The sequence below is a fragment of the Hyla sarda genome, chromosome 4, assembly GCF_029499605.1.
Source record: "Hyla sarda isolate aHylSar1 chromosome 4, aHylSar1.hap1, whole genome shotgun sequence".
NCBI classification, from domain to species: domain Eukaryota; kingdom Metazoa; phylum Chordata; class Amphibia; order Anura; family Hylidae; genus Hyla; species Hyla sarda.
Genome location: NC_079192.1, coordinates 278,519,603 through 278,537,358, shown reverse-complemented (window position 1 = coordinate 278,537,358; position 17,756 = coordinate 278,519,603). Strand labels below are relative to the sequence as shown.

At 47.3% G+C, this 17,756-nt stretch overlaps 1 protein-coding gene across 1 annotated transcript in view; it reads right to left on the bottom strand.

Moving 5' to 3' along the window:
• Positions 1–4,918: 4,918 nt before the first annotated feature.
• Positions 4,919–17,756, bottom strand: part of EPYC (epiphycan) — a 73,258-nt gene continuing 60,420 nt past the window's right edge. The window contains exon 8 of the mRNA XM_056569389.1: positions 4,919–5,426. Coding sequence (XP_056425364.1) covers positions 5,256–5,426 — 171 coding nt within the window. The 3' untranslated portion in view covers positions 4,919–5,255. The remainder of the gene's footprint in view (positions 5,427–17,756) is intronic.

Below are 17,756 nucleotides of genomic sequence, written 5' to 3'. Positions count from 1 at the left end.
TAATTTCAAAAACTAACAGGTTGTTAGTATATACGTTTTGATCAAAAAGTACAAAGCCCACTCGCCACGTCAAGGCCACCTATTTAGAGTGGGTTCCTAACGTCCCTAGCATAAAATGGTGTAGCACTGGGTGGCGACCACCACCGCCACGACACCAGTGCCCACAGGGGGAATGACCCACTGGCAGAGCGCCCCCAATGCCACTCAAACCAGTCTATGGGTCGCACCTCCCCACAGACACGGCGCCACGGCAGCAACAGACGCCTCACAGCACCACACCAGTGTGTGTAAATTACTTCTCTTAAAAAATCTTAATCCTTCCAGTACTTATCAGCTGCTCTATACTACAGAGGAAATTGTTTTCTTTTTGGATTTCTTTTCTGTCTGTCCACAGTGCTCTCTGCTGACACTTCTGTCCACATCAGGAACTGTCCAGAGCAGGAGAAAATCCCCATAGCAAACCTATGTTGCTCTGGAGAGTTCCTGACACAGACATAGGTGTCAGCAGAGAGCACTGTGGATAGACAAAAAATAAATTCAAAAAGAAAACAATATCCTCTGTAGTATACAGCTGCTAATAAGTACTGGAAGGATTAATGGGGTATTCTACTGGAAAACATTTTATTTAAATCAACTGGTGCCACAGATTTGTAAATTGCCTCCATTAAAAAAAAAAAACAATTCTTCCAGTACTTATCAGCTGCTGTGTGCTCCACAGGAAGTTAATTTGTTTTTGAATTTCCTTTCTGCCTGACCATCAGTGCTCTCTGCTGACACCTCTGTCTATGTCAGGAACTGTCCAGAGCAAGAGAGGTTTGCTATGGGGATTTGCTCCTGCTCTGTTCAGTTCCTAAATTGACAGAGGTGTCAGCAGAGAGCACTTGTGGTCAGGCAGAAAGGAAATTCAAAAATAAAAGAACATCCTGTGTATTATATAGTAGCTGATAAGTACTGGAAGGATTGGGATTTTATTAATAGAAGTAATTTACAAATCTGTTTAACTTTCTGGCCCCAGCTGATTTAAAAGAAAATGTTTTCCAATGGAGTACTCCTTTAAGATTTTTTAATAGAAGTAATTTACAAATATTTGTAACTTTCTGGCACCAGTTCATTTAAAAAAATGTTTTCCACCAGAGTACGCCTTTAATCTCTTCAAAATCTTCAATTGACATCTCAAAAATATCTTTAATCTCATCAATTGTGATGCCATATAGTCTTCCGACCCTGCTGCAACCTCCAGGCTCTGTCATTGTGCCGCTCTGCGGCCTACATAGGCTGCCACCACCTCCAGTCTGTGTCATTCTGCCGCCATATGGTCTCCTCATGCTGCTTCCACCTCTAGGCTGTGTCATTCTGCCGCCATATGGTCTCCTCATGCTGCTGCCATCTTCAGGCTCTGTCATTGTACCACCATGTGATCTCCTTGTTATATTGATTTTGTGGTAACACAGTATTTTTTCAAAGTAAACACTTTGGGCCCCCGGGACACTCAGTCATGAGCATCGGGGGGGGGGGGGGGGGGCTAAGAGGCAGGGGCTGGAACAGGTGGTAGCTCACCTCACGACAGACCACCAGCTCGATTTTAAGATACAAGCACAAGCTTTTTCATAGTTTACACTACAGCAATTATTCACTACAGTATTGGAGCTGGAATTACCACGGCTGCTGGCACCAGACTTGTCCTCCAATGGGTCCTCAAAAAAGGATTGAAAGTTTACTCATTACAATTACCAGGCTCTGTCATTGTACCACCATGTGATCTCCTCATGCTGCTGGCACATTAAACTTGTTAATATCTTCAAAATCTTCAATTGACATTTAAAAAATCTCTTTATTTTCTTCAATTGTGACGCCATATGGTCTCCTGACACTGCTACCACATCCAGACTCATCACGTTATTGTGCCGCTCTGTGGCAGTGATTCTAATAGCCACGCCTGTAATCTGCATGTCATACTGAATAACAGTATTATTTCACTACCCCAGCACACTCACTATGCATGTTACGACAAGGCAAAGTGTTCTACACCCCTATTGAGGCTCTCTGCAGCCCAGAAATAGCTGTTTTTAATAAAGATTTTTTAATAACCAAATTTTTGGGGAAAATTTGTGGAATTAGCCGAATCATATTTTTCTAAAAGTTGTCCAACTCTAGAAATTATGACTTTACAGGGGCACATTTAAATTAGGCAAAAATAAAGGAAAAGGTGGAAACCCTAGCTGATAAGAAGAGTTGATAAGAAGGGGAGACTAGTAGCTCAGTTGTTTCCAGGCAACAGGTAGTGTGGGTCCATAGGAGCAGAAATTGGCAGTGCCAGTGCCGCCTGTAGGGCATGTAGACACCCTGTAGTGTAGTAAATTGACGCTTTGACACATGCTGCGGTGTGTTGTGTACGAACTGCAGCCAGTCATACATATAGTCTTCCCTGCCCTGCTGACTCCAAATGATGTGACAAAATGCAGATGACGTGTCACAGTGTTCTCTGTTATCAGCCAAATCTTTTGTGCTGCTGGCTGTAGTGTGTTTAATTTCAGGAGAGAGAGAGAGAGAGAGAGAGAGAGAGAGAGAGAGAGAGAGAGAGAGAGAGAGAGAGAGAGAGAGATGCTATGGGCAACTGGGCAACTTTTCCTCTAGACAGGTTTTGATGAATCTCCCCCTGTGTACATAGAATAGCAGTTGGCATGTTCTGTGTCCAAGTCTGTGGAATCCCCTCCCAACCCGCGTTTCATTCTTGGACCCAGGCAGCACAATGTTGTTGGCCAGCCCTGTCTGTCATTAACGTGCCCCCCAATCACAGAGTAATCAATAACTGCTGGATCACAATGTGAATCCCCAAAGGGCCAATTTGTGGAATTGAGGAGATGTCCATAGGTCTGCTCAGTGTGGTGCTGAGCTTAGGCATTGATGTCTCTAACATTGGGCTGGTCTAAAGAGAGAACAGAGTACGCGGTGAGCCCCTAAGACAGAGCAAGGGGTGCACCGTACATGGTGACAGTCATCCCGAGTCGGGCACCCATCAGATTCAGAAAGCACAGAATATATGTAATATGGAGGCAAGGGTACCATATAATATGGGGACACAGTATAACAGGGGAGCACAGTATTTTATTAACAAACATCTAAAATAAAAGTGGGTACAGTTAGCAGGGGACTCAGGTAGGTAAGAGCGTCAGGAGGCCTGGGAAGATAGTGAGAGGAGCAGGGGGCCTGGGCAAAATGGGAGAAGAGCAGAGGGTCAGGGGAGATAGAGAGAGGAGCAGGAGGCCTGGGGCTATAGGGAGAGGAGCAGGAGACCTGGGGCTATAGGGAGAGGAGCAGGAGGACTGGGGCTATAGGGAGAGGAGCAGGAGGCTTGGGAAGGTAGAGAGAGGAGCAGGTGGCCTGGGGCTATAAGGAGAGGAGCAGGAGACCTGGGGCTATAGGGAGAGGAGCAGGAGGACTGGGGCTATAGGGAGAGGAGCAGGAGACCTGGGGCTATAGGGAGAGGAGCAGGAGGACTGGGGCTATAGGGAGAGGAGCAGGAGGCTTGGGAAGGTAGAGAGAGGAGCAGGGGGCCTGGGTAGATAGAGAGAGGAGCAGGAGGCCTGGAGAGGTAGGGAGAGGAGCTGGAGGCCTGGAGAGAATGGGAGAAGAGCAGGATGCCTGGGGAGATAGAGAGAGGAGCAGGGGGCCTGGGGAGATAGGAAAAAGAGCAGGGGGCCTGGGGACAAAGCGTCAGGAGCAGGGGGCCTGGGGAGATAGGAAGAGGAGCAGGGGGCCTGGGGAGATAGGAAGAGTAGCAGGGGTCAGGAGGAGATAGGCAGAGGAGCAGGAGGCATGGGGTGATAGGAAGAGGAGCAGGGAGGATGTGGAGAGGATATGGAGTAAAGAAAAGCATATACATTTGAAATACCAACTACATTTATGACAAACATGTTGTTAATATGGGAGTTACAATTTTTGGAAATGGGCTGCCAAGGGAAACTCAGGCAAGAAAAGATTGTGAACAACTAGTCTATATAAATCTATAGTAGTGTGCTTTTACTGGTTACTGGTTTGAGCACCAATAAAAAGAATCACTTTACAATTTTTATAATATACAATCATGAAATCCAGTAAAAACTATTTAAAAAGGAAGAAAATTCTTAAATGAATAGAAACATATGGCAGTGGCATGGGAAATGGCCAGGTGGTGGCAGCAAAGCCAAAGAATAATTGAATGTGCAGAATCCAGTGTTCTAAGGACTCTTGCAAATGGCTTTATCATGGCTCTGTATTATACAGAACAGTAACAGGGCTGCAAAAGAGGAGGATTTCAGCCTCCTTATCTTCAAAGAGTTTTTCACACCAAAAATAATCATGGCATGCTCCATCAGATGCAGCGTAGGCTTATTGACCATAGCAAGCAGCCAGCTTTCAATGTTTCTATCAAAATAATAGTGGTGACCTGACTGGTTGGTGTAGGAGAAACTTTAGAGAGACCTCCAAAACTCGCGAAAGAGTATGATTTTTCTCTATATTACCCACACTACATTGGTGGCTCACTGATGGCAGCATTTGTCCTAGCAGCTGGTAGAAGTGCGTAAATTACTCATGAACACACATAAACACATGAAGGACATGTCCACTACTGTGTAGGCCGCAGGGACAAATGTTGGCACCTGCTTCGATCATTCAGCCACTTATGGCACCAGATAATAGATGAGGCCATGTGGTTGACACTTTAAAGATGTCACCTTTAACTGTAACTACTGTGGAGTATACTGTTGCTTTCCCTGTTATGCTTTTCATTCAGGAGTATGGACTGCGTCTTAGGGCACCGTGTGACATATGTAAAGTAAATTTCTGGAACGTATCTAGCAAAATTATACAGAGAAAAAAGAGCAGTATCAGTGTACAATAAAATATCACACAACCTTTATGTACATTTTTAGTCCAGCTGTAACACATTTCACATATACTCCACTTGAAATGAAGTAATTTAGCTTGAAACTATTAGGTAGCAAATACCAAAAAATAGACAAATTCAAGATTACGTACTTTAGTTACAATGTTAGTTGATCAGAAGAGAGTACATTATGTACATTTGTCAGCATATTATTTTCCAGTTTTTAGTATATTTAATGTCAAACTTCTTTAAGATTGCATTTTATTTAGGGAAAACACAGTAGAAACTGTCATTGGAAGTTACATACTGTAGTATTTATGTGTTTTAATAAGCCATGTATATATCTTATTTGTGGGTGATTTATGGAGTTAATGTGTGGCCTTCTGACTTAAACCAGTCTGCCAACTGGTATACGAGGTAGACACATAAAGGCCTGGGGTGTCCTACTCAGGTTAATAGGATTTCCATCTAGCCTGACGTCTTCAAGAGATCTTCTGGCATATGAGAAATCTTTCATTTTACAGAAGGTATCTTCATGCATTTCCTGAATGTTGTTATCCTGAAACAATATAAAAAAATGTCATCATTATTTTGTTACCCGATAAGCCAATAAAAAGTTTACAAACATTAGTGTCAGTTGATGAAGAAATTTTTACTGAAGCACAAAGAGGTTGATATGGAATGCCTTTATTGTTTTCAAAACGAAGATCTGCAGAATCTGCGGTGAGTATTTTGATGTTTTGCAGCAGCTTTGATACAGTACTGTTTAATTTACTCTGCAGCTGCTGAAGAACTTCTTTTAAAATGTCAGGGAGTGTTACATGTCAATTACTGGTTGGCAAAGGAGGAGGAACGCCCTACAAAATGATATCTGTGAGGTATGTAGCGCATATGTATTACTAATCTCTAGATATATCACTCATCACTATGATTATATACAGTGGGGCAAAAAATTATTTAGTCAGCCACCAATTGTACAAGTTCTCCCACTTTAAAAGATGGCCTGTAATTTTCATCATATGTATACCTCAACTATGAGAGACATAATGAGAGACAAAAAAAATATCAATAAAATCACATTGTCTGATTTTTAAAGAATTTATTTGCAAATTATGGTGGAAAATAAGTATTTGGTCATCTACAAACAAGCAAGATTTCTGGCTCTCATAGACCTGTAACTTCTTTAAGAGTCTCCTCTGTCCTCCATCAACTGTTGGAGCAATTATTAGAAAATGGAAGACATACAAGACCACTGATAATCTCCCTCGATCTGGGGATCCACGCAAGATCTCACCCCGTGGTGTCAAAATGATTACATGAATGTGAGCAAAAATCCCAGAACCACACGGGGGACCTAGTGAATGACCTGCAGAGAGCTGGAACCAAAATAACAATGGCTACCATCAGTAACACATTAGGCTGACAGGGAATCAAAGGAACTTTGCTAGAGAGCGTTTGGATGATCCAGAAGAGTATTGGGAGAATGTCATATGGTCAGATGAAACCAAAGTAGAACTTTTTGGTAAAAACTTAACTCGTCATGTTTGGGGAAGAGAGAATGCTGAGTTGCATCCAAAGAACACCATACCTACTGTGAAGCATTGGGGTGGAAACATCATGCTTTGGGGCTGTTTTTCTGCTAAGGTACCAGAACGACCAGATTCGTGTAAAGGAAAGAATGAATGGGCAATGTATCATGAGATATTAGGTTTGAGATTTCAGCATGACAATAATCCCAAACACACCGCCCGAGCAAAGAAGCATTTCAAGGTCCTGGAGGGGCCTAGCCAGTCTCCAGATCTCAACCCCATAGAAAACCTTTGGAGAGAGTTGAACGTCCATGTTGCCCAGCGACAGCCCCAAAACATCACTGTTCTAGAAGAGATCTGCATGGAGGATATGGGCCAAAATACCAGCAACAGTGTGTGAAAACCTTGTGAAGACTTACAGAAAATGTTTGATCTCTATCATTGCCAACAAAGGGTATATAACAAAGCAGTGAGATGAACTTTTGTTATTGACACAATACTTATTTTCAACCATAATTTGCAAATACATTCTTAAAAAATCAGACAGTGTGATTTTATGGATTATTTTTCTCATTATGTCTGTCATAGTTGAGGTATACCTTTTAAAGATAAGCAAACTTTTAAAAAATTAGATTCGGCTGATTCTCCGAAATTTCCCCCAAAAATTGTTTCGGTCCGAATTTATTTGCCGCAAATCTGTATTAAAAATGGCTATTTCTGGCCTACAGAGAGCCTCAATAGGGGTGTAGAGCAATTTGCCTTGTCCTAACACGCATAGGGAGTGCGCTGTGTTAGTGAAATAATACTGTTACCGTATTTATCGGGGTATACTACGCACCGGCCTATAACACGCACCCTCATTTTACCAAGGATATTTGGGTAAAAAAAGTTTTTTACACAAATATCCATGGTAAAATGAGGGTGCGTGTGTGCGCGTGTATACCCCGATACATCCCCAGGAAAGGCAGGGGGAGAGAGGCCGTCGCTGCCCGCTGCCGGCCCTTCTCTCTCCCTGGCTATCGGCGCCACTGCCCGTTCTGTCCCCCTGACTATCGGTACTGGCGCCCCATTGCCGGCGCCGATAGCCAGGGGGAGAGAAGCGGCGCCGACAGCCAGGGGGAGAGAAGGGGCAGCGGCACCCATTGCCGGCGCCGCTGCCCCGTTGCCTCCCCCCATCCCCGGTAGCATAATTACCTGGGTCGGGTCCGCGCTGCTGCAGGCCTCCGGTGTGCGTCCCCTGCGTCGTTGCTATGCACGGCGCGGCGCACTGACGTCATGCGCCGCGCCATGCAGCGCATAGCAACGACGAAGGGGACGCACACCGGAGGCCTGCAGCAGCACGGACCCGACCCAGGTAATTATGCCACCGGGGATGGGGGGAGGCAACGGGGCAGCGGCGCCGATAGCCAGGGGGTGAGAAGGGCCGACAGCAGGGCTCTAGACCCCAGGGAAGGCAGGGGGAGAGAAGCGGGCAGCGGCGGCCTCTCTCTCCCCCTGCCTTTTCTGGGGCGGTATAGGCGTATAACATGCACATAGACTTTAGGCTAAAAATTTTAGCCTAAAAAGTGCGTGTTATACGCCGATAAATACGGTTATTAGTATGACATGCAGATTACAGGCATTGCTATTAGAATCACTGCTGCAGAGTGTCGACGTGGCAGCAGGGAGACCATATGGTGTCAAAATTGAAGTGAATGAAGAGATTTTTTTTATGTAATTTTAATTTAATTTAATTAAATTAGTACCCATTCTGGTGAGCATCGAGCTGGCGGTCCTCCACCAGGTGAGATACCACCTGTTCCAGACCCTGCCTCTCAGCGCCCCCCTGACTATGAAAGTGCAAATGTTTCATTTAATTAGTTATGCTCCAAGCTGTTTCATTGCTCTATGCTATTGCAGTGGATTCTTGAGAAAATTCCACAGGTAATGTGACATAGACAACCATAGGGCCTCAGTCTTGAAAAGATTACATCGATTTTTTTAAATTTAAGATTTATATTAGATTCCCAAGTTTAATGTCCCGGGGTTAACTTTGGAATAATACTGTATGACCACAAAACCCAATCTAACAAGGAGTCCCATGGCAGCACAATGATAGAGCCTAGAGGTGGCAGCAGCATGAGGAGACCATAATCTGGCAGAATGACACAGCCTGGAATTGGCGGCAGCAGGAGGAGACCATATAGTTGCAGAACGACCCAGTCTGGAGGTGGCAGCTGCCTGACAAGACCATAGGGCCTCACAATAGAGAAGATTAAAGATATTTTTGAAATTTTAAATTGAAGATTTTAGTACCCATTCTGGTGTGCATCAAGCTGGCGGATCGACGCATGGTGAACTACCACCTATTTCAGCCCGTGCCTCTAACCACCCCCGCCCACCCCTCCCACTGTCTTACTCTTTTCTGGAACTGCACATGTTTCATTTAATCAGTAATGGTTCATTGTGATCGCTCCAACCTGTTGAATTGGATTATTGTGGTAATTCCACAGCTACTAAATGACGTTGATGACCATAAGGCCTCAGTCTCGAAAAAATTACATCAATTTTTTTTATTGAAACTTAAAATTTAAATTTAAGATTTTGAAATCGAAATTTGATTTTAAAATTGAAATAAAAAATTTTGAAATTTAAATTTAAGATTACACTCCAAAGTTTTAATGTGCCGGGCCCCGGCCTGTGGTTACAAAGGACCAAATTTAACATGGAGTGACATGGTAGCACAATGACAGAGCCTGGAGGTGGCATCAGTATGAGGAGACCATATAGTGACTGAACGACGAGTTTGTGAGAGCATGAGGAGACTATATAATGTCTGAATGGCACAGCCTGGAGTTGGCTGAAGCATGAGGATACCATATAGTGGCTGAATGGCACAGCATGGGGTTGGTTTGAGCATGAGGATACCATATAGTGGCTGAATGGCACAGCCTGGAGTTTGTGGCAGCATGAGGAAACTATATATAGTGTCTGAATAGCACAGCCTGGAGGTGGCTGGAGCCTGAGGAGACCATATAGTGGCTGAATGGCACAGCCTGGAGTTTGTGGCAGCATGGGGAGACCATACAGTGTCTGAATGGCACAGCCAGGAGCTGGCTAAAGCATTAGGAGACCATATAGTGGCTGAATGGCACAGCCTGGAGTTTGTGGCAGCATGAGGAGAACATATAGTTTTTGATTGGCACAGCCAGTAGTAGGCTGAAGCATGAGGACACCACATAGTGGCTGAATGGCACAGCCTGGAGGTGGTGAAGCATGAAGAGACCATATAGTGGCTGAATGGCACAGCCTGGAATTGGCAGAAGCAGCATCAGGAAAAAGGTCTTGAAAATGACCGGGTGATAGAGTGGTGCGGTGGGTGGCAATACCAGTACCCGATGATAAAGGTGGGTGAAAAAAGGTCTGATGTGGAGGAAAGTTTGTAATTGGGGAGCAGCGCCTTAAATCTGTTTGGCACTATCTATATTTGTGAAGTGTTGGTGTGGCACCATGGTCAATCTACTCTGATGCATCAGGCACTGGTGGTTTGAAATCCATGCCTGATTCATCTTCACAAAGGTCAATCTCTCCACATTTTTCGTGGACAGACGAGTTCTCCTTGAGGTGACTATGGCCCCTGCCGCACTAAACAACGCTCTGATGGCATACTACTGGCCAGGCAGGGCAGCTTTTCCAGGGCAAACTCTGCTAGTTGCGGCAATAAATCAAGTTTGGCTGCCCAGAAGTCCAGCATATCTTCAAGGTGTGTTGGCATGGGCATGTCTATGTATGCCACCACCTGCTGGTTCAGGTCTTGCTCCAGGTCTACCTGCTACTGATGAGTTGCTTCACAATGCCGGTGAAGGAAGGTACTCATCAGCGACTGTAGACTGAAGCTGGTACTGCTCCTGCCACCCCTTCCCTCCCCAGCAGCCAAGGCAGTGGAAGGTGAATGCAGGGGGCCCCCCGATTCAGACCTGTGAAAGGATGGACGATGGCGCCGATAGGCATCGGAAAACTGACTACATAGGATGCCTTATGTCCTCCCTCTTAGTGGGTTTAAAAAAGGCTTCTATTTTGTGGCGGTAGCAAGGGTCCAATAAGGTGGAGAGCCAGAAGTCATCCTGCGGCCGAATGGTGAAAATTCGTCTGTGGCTACGCAAGCAAGTAAGCATGCATCGTGCCATTTGTGCAATTGACTGGAGGGACTCCCTGCCTCCATCTCCACTTCATACTGCCACAGTGTGTCTGGGTCCTCTGTCTCGCCTTCCTCATGAGCCTCTAGCTCCTCTGGCTGCTCCTGCTCCTCCTTCTTTCAGATTACTAGAAAAAACACCCATTTGGTGAAACCTAAACTATGCTACACTGTGCCCCACCCCTCCTCTTCCTCCTTCAGTTCAGCCCCCACAGAGCTCATGTGGCCGTGAGATGTAGGCGCCACGTATCCAGTGCCCTGACCAGCCATCGTTTCCAACACGTGTTGTAAGAAATGAAGCAGTAGAATGACGTTGTTCATCCTGTAATCCTGTAAACTTACTAATAATATGGCTTCCTCAAAAGGCCTGAGCAAACGGCAGGTGTCACATATGAGCTTCCACTGGTTCACATTGAAGTTACACAGGGGAGTACCCCTATCCGCTTAGATCATCAAGAAATCGGTGATCGGTCCATCATATGGAGGGTGGAATTCCAATGTGTGGCAACGTCACAAATCAGACTATGTTGGGGATACCGTTCTGATGCTGCAGATCTAAGAGGGTGTGCTTTGGGGTGTACGTGTGGCTGAAGTGCATGCAAAGTTTCCTTCCCATTGTTAGGATGTCTTGCAAATGGGGGAAACACTTCAAGAACCGCTTGAAAACAAGATTGAACACGTGTGCCATGCAGGGCGCATGGCTCAGCTTTCCTAGTCGCATCGCAGACAAGATGTTTTTCCCGTTGTCGGTCACCATGGTTCCCATTTCCAGTTTTCGTGGAGTAAGCCATGCTCCGATTTTTTTACGAATGACTGTGTGACTGTTCGCCAAGGCAAACCATGTGAAGATAAGCTTGACACTGCCGTACCCTGCACACATGGTATGCTGAAGTGACACTGAGACTTGTCTGGGCAGTGGAGGATGAGGACACAGTGGGGTATGAGGAGGTGGAGTCGCATGCTGTCACAGGACCAACGGGCTGAGAGCTTGGAGAAGGAAGCGGCGTGACCTGTCCAAGTTGGTGTTGTGGCTGTTCAGGAACCACATTCACCCAGTGAGTCGTAAAGGACATGTATTGTCCCTGACCATAGTTACAGCTGCAAACATCGGCACTCAAGGACGGGCCCACCTTCTCTTCCACAAAATTGTACTGGGCAGTACTGCCTTCTTTGCAAATAAATGACAGCCTGGCACTCTCCACATCGGCTCGGCACAAGCCATCAGTTCTCTGAAAGGTGCAGAGTCCACTACTTGAAAAGGGAGGGACTACAGCACCAGCAACTTAGGCAGGAGCATATTCAGCTTCTGCGCCGTTGGATGAGTGGGCATATACTATTGTCTCATAGTCACAGCTTTGCCGATGGATTGTTGACGGAATGACTGATTAAAACTAGGAGGAGCAGGAGCATCTGGAGCGAAAGAAGTAGGGTATGACACACAGCTCCCTTCAGGCTGAGGTGGTGGAGCCTTGGCTGGCTTAGAGAGGGAGCAGTGTGTCACTGGGTGATGCAGCAGGCTGGACCACTTCATCAAAGTCACAGTTCTCCCAGGCCGCATAATGGTGCAAAGCATATGATTACGCCACGCTTCACCTTCTACTGACATATCTTGCATGTGGCTATGTTAACCTCCTCCGGATGCTTGCTGAAAAACTGCCGCAACCCCGAGTAACTGATTTTCCCACCAACAGTCCGCACTAATTGACTGCTACTGCCGCCGTCTCCAGGAACCCCTGTTCCATTACCTCCCAGGAAGGTAGGCTACCGCGAGGCAGGTGGTCTTCCCCGGACAGGTTTGGCTCCAGAATTTCCACTTCTGTCACAATGCTGACTGCCAACCATGCTTCCACCTTGCTGGCTCAGCTGCTGCCTCACGGGCACCCTGCAACCCTCTTCTCCTGATGACGATGAAGCTCCTTCTGCATCAGGCTCCCAAGTGTGATCGACTTCATCATCATCGAGTTGTGTCTGCATATCACTGTTCTCCTCCTCAGGTTCCTCAAGAGTGTTTGCTTCAGGCCTGGAATGCTGGCAACACCGCCTCCCATGTCACCCTCCTCATCACTACTTGCCCGCATAGTGGAGGAAGCGGCAAATATCTTCTCCACTTCTTGGCTGGGCATTAGCTGCTGACTGTCCTCTATTAGATCGTCCTCACTGAATAGTGGAGCTGAACCCACAGCATAAGATATTTCTTTAGGGGAGGGAACAGCATAGGACCGAGGCAATGGGAGAACAAGGACTGCTCCCGGGCAATGCCAACAGAGGGTTGTGTCTGAGGAACCCGTCGACTGTTGACTGGGGGTATCAGATGTCACTTGTGAGGAAGTGGATGACCATGTTAACCAATCGGTGATGGCAGATTGGTTGCTGGTTGAGACATGACTGCTAGCTGATACCTGGAACTCAGGCCTCTCGCTGCTACTCCTCCTGCCACTCAACCCTAGTCTGCTGCGACCTCTGCAGCTCCTCTGTGCATGTGCTGGCATTTCTCTGCGTGACATATTTAGTGCGTATATGAGGGGAGTACAATACGCTTCACTACGCTTAAAACTGTATTTGTCTAGAACAGCAGCAGGTGTGTACTTTTCCCTGACCTTTCACAGTATCTAGGCCCTTGAGAGTTTAAAAGGTGAAAAATAGTACACTATTTAGATGTAGGTATGTGGTATGAACTTATGAGGTCAGAAAAATGTGCAACAGTACACTTAAAAAAGTATATGAGTAAAACACCAGCCATTGAGTACTTTTGCCTGGACTTTCACTGTTTGTGGGCCCTTGACAGAATAACAGGTACAAAATAGTACACTACTTAGATGTAGGTATGTGGTATGCACTTATGAGGGCAGAAAAATGCACTACAGTACACTTAAAAAAGTGTCTGAGTAAAACCACCAGCCGGTGAGTACTTTTTCCTGGACTTTCACAGTGTCTAGGCACTTGAGAGTTTAACAGGTACAAAATAGTACACCACGTAGATGTAGGTTTGTGTTATGCACTTATGAGGGCAGAAAAATGCACTACAGAATGCTTAAAAAAATTACTTTAGTAAAACACCAGCTGGTGATTACTTTTGCATGGACTTTCACAGTATCTAGGCCCTTGACAGACTAACAGGTACAAAATAGTACACTACTTCAATTTAGGTATGTGGTATGCACTTATGAGATTAGAAAAATGTGCTACAGTACACTTAAAATACGTATTTTTTCACAACACCAACAGTACACAGTCGCTGTGTACTAAACTCAAAATTGCACTCTCTCACAGATTATTAGGAATGGAGTGCTGGGTATGTATTTTACCATCTACAGACTAGTATAATCAGTAGATGATTTGTTGTGGGGAAAAAAGGGCAGAAAATGCGCTACAGTACGCTTAAATATTTTTTTATTGGAGTAAAACACCAGCCGGTGATTACTTTTTCCTGGACTTTCCTGGTATCTAGGCCCTTGACAGATTAAAAAGTACAAAATAGTACACTACTTAGATGTAGGTATGTGGTATTCACTTATGATGGCAGGAAAATGCGGTACAGTACGCTTAAAAAATAACTTTTTTTGCACAACACCAGCAGTACACAACAGTACTGCAGCACACAAAAGCTGTGGACCAAACCCAAAATTGCACTCTGTCAAAGACTATTAGGAATGGACTGATGGGTATTAAACCGTCTACAGACTAGTATAACCAGCAGATGATTTGTTGTGGAACAAAGACACAGAATTGCGCTGAAAAATTATTCCTGCCTCCTCTGCTAAGGTTTATGAAGTTGAGGCAGCTTGTTGAATTGTATGAGGCAACACAAAGCTCTCTGCCCCTCTCTGTAATACAATTCTGTAGAAAGTGACTGGGAGGTTAATGGCTGCAGTGAAAATCCTTTTCAGTGAAGAAAAGCACTGCTCTTTGTGCACCAGAACGCTGATGTGACTAGGAGGTGAAACGCTGCTGTAAAAAGCTTTTCTGTGCAACACACAGCGCTGTCTGTCCCTATCTATCTCTCTGCAGTAAAAGGCTGAAGTGACTGGCCGCAATATGGCTGCGGATTATATAGGGCTGTGACATCACAGGGGTGACTGGCTGCTGATAGGCAGCATCCTGCATGTGATTCACGGTCATCCCTCCTACCCTTGTTCCCGCCTTCCCAGAGTTCCTTGCCCCCTGTTCTGACATGTGGATCTGCCATTTTAGATGCCCTGGAGCCTGGACCACATTAAATGGAGTTTATTGAAGTGGTTCATGCGATAGAATCGCAGCGATATTCGCATTCCTTGCGAATCAAATTTTTCATAAAATTCGTAACGAGTTTTGATTCGGCAGCTTCGATTTGCTCATCTCTAATACCTATTGTTACGCCGAGCGCTCCGGGTCCCCGCTCCTCCCCGGAGCGCTCACGGCGTCTCTCTCCCTGCAGCGCCCCGGTCAGTTCCGCTGACCGGGAGCGCTGCACTGTCATGGCCGTTGGGGATGCGATTCGCACAGCGGGACGCGCCCGCTCGCGAATCGCATCCCAGGTCACTTACCTATCCCGGTCCACGGCTGTCATGCTCTGGCGCGCGCGGCTCCGCTCTCTAGGGCGCGCGCGCGCCAGCTCTCTTGATTTAAAGGGCCAGTGCACCAATGAGGGTGCCTGGCCCAATCTTCCCAATTAGCTTGTTTAGTTTCCACCTGTGCACTCCCTACTTATACCTCACTTCCCCTGCACTCCCTTGCCGGATCTTGTTGCCCTTGTGCCTAGTGAAAGCGTTCCCTTGTTTGTTCCTAGCCCGTGTTCCAGACCTCCTGCCGTTGCCCCTGACTACGATCCTTGCTGCCTGCCCTGACCTTCTGCTACGTCCGACCTTGCTCTTGCCTTATCCCTTGTACCATGCCTATCTCAGCAGTCAGAGAGGTTGAGTCGTTGCCGGTGGATACGACCTGGTTGCTACCGCCGCTGCAAGACCATCCCGCTTTGCGGCGGGCTCTGGTGAAAACCAGTAGCTACTTAGAACCAGTCCACCGACACGGTCCTCGCCAAACCCTCTCTGACACAGAGGATCCACCTCCAGCCTGCCGATCCGTGACAGTAGATCCGGCCATGGATTCCGCTGAGGTGCCGCTGTCAAGTCTTGCCGACATTTCCACGGTGATCGCCCAGCAAGCCCTAAAGATCACCCAACGAAATCACCAGCTGGCATACTTGACCACCGTGACACAGCAACTTCAGTCACAGATACAGCAGCTTCAGTCACAATTTCAGTCACAGCTACAGCTGCAACAACCATCTCCTCCGCCGGCTCCTGCAACTCCTCCGCAGCAACCGGCCGCTCCTAACCTCTGCTTGTCCCTGCCGGACAAATTTGATTGGGACTCTAGACTCTGCCGTGGTCTCCTGCCTGGGAAGGCCCTGCCATGTGCCACACCGCCCGGAGCACCTCTCTTACAGTATCCTTTGCAATCCACCCCTGTGCCTCCCACCGAGGAGGCTATGCAACTGGATCGGTCCCGCCTGACCCCTGAAGAGAGGACTCGCCGCAGGAAGAAAGAAGATTTACTTCTACACTGCACTGTGCGTTACCGCACAGAACCCCTGCTCTTCAGCATGGAACTTTTTGTTTTGCCCAAATGCTCCTCTGAAGTCCTCCTCGGTCTGCCATGGCCCCAACCCCCATCTTCTGCCCTTGTCTGGACCACCGGGGAGATCGGGAGCTGGGGTGCTTCTTGCCACAGGAAGTGCCTCACGTCTGCTCCCAGTCCCGTCAGTCAAGCCTCTGTGTCTCCCCCTTTGCCTGGCCTCCCCAAGGCCTGTCTGGACTTTGCTGTGTCTTCTCCTCACGGCTCCCGTCCTGTTGACACTCTGCCCCGTGCCGGGCTTGACCCTCTTCCCTCCCTCCCCACTCCCACGCCTTCTTGTGTGCCCGCTGTTGATGTGGTTTCCCGGGGCTTCGCCACCATCTGGAAAAAGACCCTGAAATTCCTCATGCTGGCCTCATCCTGGGTGAAAAAGCTGGCCGGAAAAAAGAGAAGAGCTCCTCCTGTTTTTGTGTGGCTCTCCGCCAAGTATTTCGGCTTCCGTGTCCCCAGTTTGTATCTCGGACCACGTTATCTTGGACCCTTTGGAGTTGAGTGCTCAGAGGAGAGATCTTGGGAACCTGAGGACATCATCCTGGACAAAAGTCTTATCCTCAGGTTCTCAGGCTCCAAGAAGAGGGGGAGACCCAAGGGGGGGGTACTGTTACGCCGAGCGCTCCGGGTCCCCGCTCCTCCCCGGAGCGCTCACGGCGTCTCTCTCCCTGCAGCGCCCCGGTCAGTTCCGCTGACCGGGAGCGCTGCACTGTCATGGCCGTTGGGGATGCGATTCGCACAGCGGGACGCGCCCGCTCGCGAATCGCATCCCAGGTCACTTACCTATCCCGGTCCCCGGCTGTCATGCTCTGGCGCGCGCGGCTCCGCTCTCTAGGGCGCGCGCGCGCCAGCTCTCTTGATTTAAAGGGCCAGTGCACCAATGATGGTGCCTGGCCCAATCTTCCCAATTAGCTTGTTTAGTTTCCACCTGTGCACTCCCTACTTATACCTCACTTCCCCTGCACTCCCTTGCCGGATCTTGTTGCCCTTGTGCCTAGTGAAAGCGTTCCCTTGTTTGTTCCTAGCCCGTGTTCCAGACCTCCTGCCGTTGCCCCTGACTACGATCCTTGCTGCCTGCCCTGACCTTCTGCTACGTCCGACCTTGCTCTTGCCTTATCCCTTGTACCATGCCTATCTCAGCAGTCAGAGAGGTTGAGCCGTTGCCGGTGGATACGACCTGGTTGCTACCGCCGCTGCAAGACCATCCCGCTTTGCGGCGGCCTCTGGTGAAAACCAGTAGCTACTTAGAACCGGTCCACCGACACGGTCCTCGCCAAACCCTCTCTGACACAGAGGATCCACCTCCAGCCTGCCGATCCGTGACACCTATGATGAAAATTACAGGCCTCTCTCATATTTTTAAGTGGTAGAACTTGCACAATTGGTGGCTGACTAAATACTTTTTTGCCCCACTGTATTATTTACAAAAAATAAATAAATAGTGTATCATTTCAGTACATAATAAGAATCAATTCGAAGGTCCACAAGAAATCATGCAGTATATTGGCCCTTGGCAGTTTCTGTAACTCTGGCAAGCCAAAACATGCCAAGTACCTGTAGCCATATAATTTATAGGGAAGAA